The 8862-nt window shown below is 38.5% G+C and overlaps 1 protein-coding gene across 1 annotated transcript; it reads right to left on the minus strand.

Moving 5' to 3' along the window:
• Window positions 1-720: 720 nt before the first annotated feature.
• On the minus strand, window positions 721-5487 carry LOC133547404 (zinc finger protein 721-like; the record flags this gene model as incomplete). The annotated part of the gene is made up of 1 exon (XM_061893087.1): window positions 721-5487. A coding segment is annotated over one exon (4731 nt), but the record flags the coding sequence as incomplete, so codon positions are not given.
• Between the last annotated feature and the right edge of the window lie 3375 nt (window positions 5488-8862).

Genomic DNA, 8862 nt, shown 5'->3' on the forward strand with positions numbered 1-8862 from the left:
ATGGTTTCCTGCTGGCTCCGCTGTGAACGGGACTCTCGCTGCTGTGTTGGATCCGCTTTGGACTGGACTCTCGCGACTGTGTTGGATCCATTATGGATTGAACCTTCACAGTATCATGTTAGACCCGCTCGACATCCATTGCTTTCCTCCTCTCCAAGGTTCTCATAGTCATCATTGTCACCGACGTCCCACTGGGTCATTATTGTCACCGACGTCCCACTGGGTGTGAGTTTTCCTTGCCCTTATGTGGGCCTACCGAGGATGTCGTAGTGGTTTGTGCAGCCCTTTGAGACACTAGTGATTTAGGGCTATATAAATAAACATTGATTGATTGATTGATATGTATATCATATAAAGGTGCTAATCCATGGGATGATTAATAATTAGAAATAAAATATGTCACACTTCAATATTTCAAACACCTATAAAAACACTATTATGAATAAGTCTAATATTGTATGATGAATATATATACACTTACATTTTTTTAATGTATGTAAAATATGTTTTGTACTGATTACTCTCACCTTTTCAGTCAAATTGTTCTGTTCAATTTTTAATAAAAGTACACAATGTTGCAAATTAATGCAGGTACTCGAGTAAGAAAAAACACTTATACAAAATATATAATCTATAAATGCAGAAGCATATTAAACAGATTGTTAGACAAACAACAATGTCACACATGTTATATGTGCTGATGTTGTTAGAAAGTCAAAATGAAAGTCTGGACAGTTTATTTCAAATCCTGCAGTTTCATTTGCTGCTGCTGTTCTCACCAGCACACTTGTGTTTCTTACACTGGTACTTAGAAGACAATCTTTCACCACACACACTGCAACTCAACACTTTCTCTCCTGGGTGTCTTCTCATGTGTACTAAAAGGTTTGATCCTTCACAAAAGCTTCTGTTGCAGATTGAACAGGAAAAAGGTTTTTCACCAGTGTGTGTTCTCATGTGTCTTTTCAAACTCAGACTTTGTGTAAAACCTTTACCACAGATTGAACAGGAAAAAGGTTTTTCACCAGTGTGTGTTCTCCTGTGCACTTTCAAATATCCCTTCCTTGCGAAAGATAAGCGACAGATTGAACAAATAAAAGGTTTTTCACCAGTGTGTGTTCTCATATGTTCTTTCAAATATCGACTTTCTGCAAAACCTTTACTACAGATTGAACATGAAAAAGGTTTTTCCCCAGTGTGTGTTCTCGTGTGTACTTTCAAATTCCGACTTTCTGTAAAACCTTTACCACAGATTGAACAGATGAAAGGTTTTTCACCAGTGTGTGTTCTAGTGTGTACTTTCAAATGTTGACTTTGTGTAAAAACTTTACCACAGGTTGAACAGGAAAAAGGTTTTTCACCAGTGTGTGTTCTCATGTGTCTTACAAGGGTTGATTGTCGACTAAAGCTTCTGTTGCAGATTGAACAGGAATGTGATTTTTCACCAGTGTGTGTTTTCATGTGTACTTTCACATCTGTACTATGTGTAAAACCTTTACCACGGATTGAACAGGAAAATGATTTTTCACCAGTGTGTGTTCTCATGTGTCTTTTCAAACTCAGACTTTGTGTAAAACCTTTACCACAGATTGAACAGGAAAAAGGTTTTTCACCAGTGTGTGTTCTCCTGTGCACTTTCAAATATCCCTTCCTTGCGAAAGATAAGCAACAGATTGAACAAATAAAAGGTTTTTCACCAGTGTGTGTTCTCATATGTTCTTTCAAATATCGACTTTCTGCAAAACCTTTACTACAGATTGAACATGAAAAAGGTTTTTCCCCAGTGTGTGTTCTCGTGTGTACTTTCAAATTCCGACTTTCTGTAAAACCTTTACCACAGATTGAACAGATGAAAGGTTTTTCACCAGTGTGTGTTCTAGTGTGTACTTTCAAATGTTGACTTTGTGTAAAAACTTTACCACAGGTTGAACAGGAAAAAGGTTTTTCACCAGTGTGTGTTCTCATGTGTCTTACAAGGGTTGATTGTCGACTAAAGCTTCTGTTGCAGATTGAACAGGAATGTGATTTTTCACCAGTGTGTGTTTTCATGTGTACTTTCACATCTGTACTATGTGTAAAACCTTTACCACGGATTGAACAGGAAAAAGATTTTTCACCAGTGTGTGTTCTCATGTGTTTTTTCAAACTCAGACTTTGTGTAAAACCTTTACCACAGATTGAACAGGAAAAAGGTTTTTCACCAGTGTGTGTTCTCCTGTGCACTTTCAAATATCCCTTCCTTGCGAAAGATAAGCGACAGATTGAACAAATAAAAGGTTTTTCACCAGTGTGTGTTCTCATATGTTCTTTCAAATATCGACTTTCTGCAAAACCTTTACTACAGATTGAACATGAAAAAGGTTTTTCCCCAGTGTGTGTTCTCGTGTGTACTTTCAAATTCCGACTTTCTGTAAAACCTTTACCACAGATTGAACAGATGAAAGGTTTTTCACCAGTGTGTGTTCTAGTGTGTACTTTCAAATGTTGACTTTGTGTAAAAACTTTACCACAGGTTGAACAGGAAAAAGGTTTTTCACCAGTGTGTGTTCTCATGTGTCTTACAAGGGTTGATTGTCGACTAAAGCTTCTGTTGCAGATTGAACAGGAATGTGATTTTTCACCAGTGTGTGTTTTCATGTGTACTTTCACATCTGTACTATGTGTAAAACCTTTACCACGGATTGAACAGGAAAAAGATTTTTCACCAGTGTGTGTTCTCATGTGTCTTTTCAAACTCAGACTTTGTGTAAAACCTTTACCACAGATTGAACAGGAAAAAGGTTTTTCACCAGTGTGTGTTCTCCTGTGCACTTTCAAATATCCCTTCCTTGCGAAAGATAAGCGACAGATTGAACAAATAAAAGGTTTTTCACCAGTGTGTGTTCTCATATGTTCTTTCAAATATCGACTTTCTGCAAAACCTTTACTACAGATTGAACATGAAAAAGGTTTTTCCCCAGTGTGTGTTCTCGTGTGTACTTTCAAATTCCGACTTTCTGTAAAACCTTTACCACAGATTGAACAGATGAAAGGTTTTTCACCAGTGTGTGTTCTAGTGTGTACTTTCAAATGTTGACTTTGTGTAAAAACTTTACCACAGGTTGAACAGGAAAAAGGTTTTTCACCAGTGTGTGTTCTCATGTGTCTTACAAGGGTTGATTGTCGACTAAAGCTTCTGTTGCAGATTGAACAGGAATGTGATTTTTCACCAGTGTGTGTTTTCATGTGTACTTTCACATCTGTACTATGTGTAAAACCTTTACCACGGATTGAACAGGAAAAAGATTTTTCACCAGTGTGTGTTCTCATGTGTTTTTTCAAACTCAGACTTTGTGTAAAACCTTTACCACAGATTGAACAGGAAAAAGGTTTTTCACCAGTGTGTGTTCTCCTGTGCACTTTCAAATATCCCTTCCTTGCGAAAGATAAGCGACAGATTGAACAAATAAAAGGTTTTTCACCAGTGTGTGTTCTCATATGTTCTTTCAAATATCGACTTTCTGCAAAACCTTTACTACAGATTGAACATGAAAAAGGTTTTTCCCCAGTGTGTGTTCTCGTGTGTACTTTCAAATTCCGACTTTCTGTAAAACCTTTACCACAGATTGAACAGATGAAAGGTTTTTCACCAGTGTGTGTTCTAGTGTGTACTTTCAAATGTTGACTTTGTGTAAAAACTTTACCACAGGTTGAACAGGAAAAAGGTTTTTCACCAGTGTGTGTTCTCATGTGTCTTACAAGGGTTGATTGTCGACTAAAGCTTCTGTTGCAGATTGAACAGGAATGTGATTTTTCACCAGTGTGTGTTTTCATGTGTACTTTCACATCTGTACTATGTGTAAAACCTTTACCACGGATTGAACAGGAAAAAGATTTTTCACCAGTGTGTGTTCTCATGTGTCTTTTCAAACTCAGACTTTGTGTAAAACCTTTACCACAGATTGAACAGGAAAAAGGTTTTTCACCAGTGTGTGTTCTCCTGTGCACTTTCAAATATCCCTTCCTTGCGAAAGATAAGCGACAGATTGAACAAATAAAAGGTTTTTCACCAGTGTGTGTTCTCATATGTTCTTTCAAATATCGACTTTCTGCAAAACCTTTACTACAGATTGAACATGAAAAAGGTTTTTCCCCAGTGTGTGTTCTCGTGTGTACTTTCAAATTCCGACTTTCTGTAAAACCTTTACCACAGATTGAACAGATGAAAGGTTTTTCACCAGTGTGTGTTCTAGTGTGTACTTTCAAATGTTGACTTTGTGTAAAAACTTTACCACAGGTTGAACAGGAAAAAGGTTTTTCACCAGTGTGTGTTCTCATGTGTCTTACAAGGGTTGATTGTCGACTAAAGCTTCTGTTGCAGATTGAACAGGAATGTGATTTTTCACCAGTGTGTGTTTTCATGTGTACTTTCACATCTGTACTATGTGTAAAACCTTTACCACGGATTGAACAGGAAAAAGATTTTTCACCAGTGTGTGTTCTCATGTGTCTTTTCAAACTCAGACTTTGTGTAAAACCTTTACCACAGATTGAACAGGAAAAAGGTTTTTCACCAGTGTGTGTTCTCCTGTGCACTTTCAAATATCCCTTCCTTGCGAAAGATAAGCGACAGATTGAACAAATAAAAGGTTTTTCACCAGTGTGTGTTCTCATATGTTCTTTCAAATATCGACTTTCTGCAAAACCTTTACTACAGATTGAACATGAAAAAGGTTTTTCCCCAGTGTGTGTTCTCGTGTGTACTTTCAAATTCCGACTTTCTGTAAAACCTTTACCACAGATTGAACAGATGAAAGGTTTTTCACCAGTGTGTGTTCTAGTGTGTACTTTCAAATGTTGACTTTGTGTAAAAACTTTACCACAGGTTGAACAGGAAAAAGGTTTTTCACCAGTGTGTGTTCTCATGTGTCTTACAAGGGTTGATTGTCGACTAAAGCTTCTGTTGCAGATTGAACAGGAATGTGATTTTTCACCAGTGTGTGTTTTCATGTGTACTTTCACATCTGTACTATGTGTAAAACCTTTACCACGGATTGAACAGGGAAAAGATTTTTCACCAGTGTGTGTTCTCATGTGTCTTTTCAAACTCAGACTTTGTGTAAAACCTTTACCACAGATTGAACAGGAAAAAGGTTTTTCACCAGTGTGTGTTCTCCTGTGCACTTTCAAATATCCCTTCCTTGCGAAAGATAAGCGACAGATTGAACAAATAAAAGGTTTTTCACCAGTGTGTGTTCTCATATGTTCTTTCAAATATCGACTTTCTGCAAAACCTTTACTACAGATTGAACATGAAAAAGGTTTTTCCCCAGTGTGTACTTTCAAATTCCGACTTTCTGTAAAACCTTTACCACAGATTGAACAGATGAAAGGTTTTTCACCAGTGTGTGTTCTAGTGTGTACTTTCAAATGTTGACTTTGTGTAAAAACTTTACCACAGGTTGAACAGGAAAAAGGTTTTTCACCAGTGTGTGTTCTCATGTGTCTTTTCAAATCGCGACTTTCTACAAAACCTTTACTACAGATTGAACAGACGAAAGGTTCTTCACCAGTGTGTGTTCTCATGTGTCTTTTCAGATAACTATGGTATTTAAAAGTTTTGTGACAGTGAGAAGATGTGAAGTGAGTGTTGTCAGTGTGACATGTCTTATCATCTTTAGAGTCTTCATCATCAGTGTCAGGAGAGTGTGACGTTGTGTCCTCACTATCTGATAGTGGAGCTAAGAGCTTGTCTGCTTGTGATCCTCCACAGTGGTCTCCATCAGCTTCTGTTGTCATGTGTTGTGTTGAGCTGCTGCTTGGAGGCTCCCCCCCTCCCCTCTCCTCACTTTCACCTTTCACCTCATCATCTTCACTCTTCACAGGGACACCAGTCACTGGGAACTCCTCCAACCATTTAGGCTGACTGATGCCCACTTCCTCCTCTTCCTCTTTAATGTGCGGCGGCTCATGGTCTTCCTCTTCCTCTTTAAAGTAGGGGGTCAGTTGGTCTACCTCTTCCTCTTTAATGTGAGGGGTCAGCAGGTTCTCTTGCTCCTTAAAGTGAGGGGTCAGTTGATCATCCTCTTCCTTTTTGATGTGTAAGATCAGTGGGTCCTCCGCTTGCCCTTTAATGTGAAGGGTCAGTTTAACATTATGGGTCTGTGGCTTCTCGTCTTCCTCTTTAATGTGGGGGGGCTGTGGTACCTCTTCTTCCTTGTGTATGTGGGGGGACTGTGGTTCCTTCTCCTGCTCATGAGGTAGATGTTCTTCATCGAGGTCTGTGGGACAGGAGAAAACAAACATTCTTGAGAAAAGTCCAGCTTTGCTCAGTCACATGAGACATTGTCTTGCACCAACATATGATCTCACAATCTCATCAGTTTCCCCTCACAGCAGTCAGGGTACTTCCAGCTGACACATGAAGAAGACCTTCAGGGGAATGTCTTCCCAGGCCAACATCCAATCCACCTTATTCATATAAAATCATCCTAAAAGTCATTCCTGCAATCCTTAATGGTAGACGCCATACGTGAAAGTGTGCTGTTCTCCCTCTGAATAAGTCATACACACACAGGAAATAATGTACCACATGCCAGCTTCCACACAGTAGTACTAGTGATGAGCTCCCCCTGCTGGTGGACAATAATTACTGTGATTTTCACATTCATCTTTAGAGACATGTCCGTTATAAAAGAAGCATGAGCACAGTCAACATGTTGGCCAAGAAAGATGACATCTGTGTTGCTTTCATTTAGGTCAGGGGTGCCCACACTTTTTCTGCAGGCGAGCTACTTTTCAATTGACCAACTCGAGGGGATCTACCTCATTTATATATATCATTTATATTTATTTATTTATGAAAGAGACATTTTTGTAAACAAGTTAAATGTGTTTAATGATAATACAAGCATGTGTAACACATATAGATGTCTTTCTTTCACAAAGACAAGAATATAAGTTGGTGTATTACCTGATTCTGATGACTTGCATTGATTGGAATCAGACAGTAATGATGATAACGCCCACATTTTCAAATGGAGGAGAAAAAATGTTGTCCTTTCTGTACAATACCATATGAAAGTAGTTGGTTTTTGGCATCTAATTCATCCAGCTTCCATACACTTTACAAGAAAAACGTTGGCGGCAAATTCCGTAGCTTGCTTGATTGACATTCACGGCACCCGAGGGTCTTGTGAGATGACGCTGGCTGCTGCCAGTTCATTATTATGAAAAAATGACAGAGAGGAAGGCGAGAAACACTTTTTATTTCAACAGACTTTCGCGCCGTCCCTTCCGTCAAAACTCTAAAGGCCGACTGCACATTTCCTATCTTCACAATAAAAGCCCTGCTTCATGCTGCCTGCGCTAACAAAATAAGAGTCTCGGAAAGCTGGCGTGCACAAGTGATGTGCACGCCAGCTTTCTGAGGGATCGCTTGTGCGCGCCAGTTTTCCGAAGCTCTGTATTTAGTTAGCGCAGGCAGCATGAAGCAGGGATTTTATTGTGAAGATAGGAAATGTGCAGTCGGCCTTTAGAGTTTTGACGGAAGGTACGGCGCAAGAGTCTGTTGAAATAAAAAGTGTTTCTCGCCTTCCTCTCGGTCATATTTTCATCATAATGATCTTGCAGCAGCCAGCGTCATCTCACAAGACCCTCCGGTACCGTGAATGTCATTTAAGTGACGTCTTGGTGAAGATTGATGATCACTCATTTTTAGGTCTATTTTTTTTAAAAGCCTGGCTGGAGATCGACTGACACACCCCCCGCGGTCGACTGGTAGCTCGCGATCGACGTAATGGCCACCCCTGATTTAGATAGTGTCACCACAGTTAAACTGGGATGAAGTAATCAGATTACTGACTACACCTTCAAAAGATAACTTGTTTATCTTATTAATAATAGTAATAATGGATTACATTAATTTAGTGCGTTTCTGGACACTCAAATTGCGTTAGAGTGAGAACTGAGAAGGCATCATTCATGCAGTCCACACATTCAATGTAGTACGCTACATTTAATTATAATAATAATAATAATAATAAGTAGATGAAACAATTCCTGAAGGAATTGTGTGTGAATGCTCCAATACTGAAGTTGAACTGAAATGCTGACAGAATGTAGTAAGAATGTACAAATAGTTTGAATGTTGGAATGGTTTAAATGTTGAAGAGTTGGAATTTCCAGGAAAACTGTAATTTGGTTTAAAACTTGGGAACATGTTATTTTGAATGTCCAGGACGAGTGGAATATGTTGATGTTGGAATGGTTTGAATAGGTTCATATCAATGGTAACTTCCTGGAAATTTGGGAATTTTGGGAAAAGTGGGATTTTTGGGGAAAACTGTGAATGTTCTGAACAGTGAGTGTTGGACTTTTTCAAATCGGTCGAGAAATGTTGAAGTAGTAACAATTTTAATTGAGAAATGGTATTATGAAATTCCTGGAATCTTCTGAAAACCTGGAATTTTTCCAAGTTCGAAAAACAACATTTTTTTTTTCCTGATTGACGATGGATCGGTTGAAAAATGTGGAAGGACTTGTCGCCAGAAAAAAGGGTCAAGAAAGGGTTTGAAAAATGTGAATTCCTGGAATTTTTTTGAACTTGGAAAAATAATAGATTGAATGTCCAGGATTAGTGGAATATGTTGAAAGTGGAATGGTTTGAATCAGTTGAAACATGTGTAAATGGTTGAAGTTTGAAAACATGCCAATTGATTTTAAATAGGAAATATTATTAAGCAATTATTTATTCTTGTTTCAAGCTAGTTTAGTGGCTAGCTTAGCAATTAGCCTGCCCGTCCTTTGTGTGTAACATGTTTAGCCTTTTTCTACTGTCCTTCAGTGATAATAATACATGTAAGAAATGTATTTGCTGCAATG

This window comes from Nerophis ophidion, unplaced genomic scaffold (genome assembly GCF_033978795.1).
Source record: "Nerophis ophidion isolate RoL-2023_Sa unplaced genomic scaffold, RoL_Noph_v1.0 HiC_scaffold_97, whole genome shotgun sequence".
Lineage (NCBI taxonomy): Eukaryota > Metazoa > Chordata > Actinopteri > Syngnathiformes > Syngnathidae > Nerophis > Nerophis ophidion.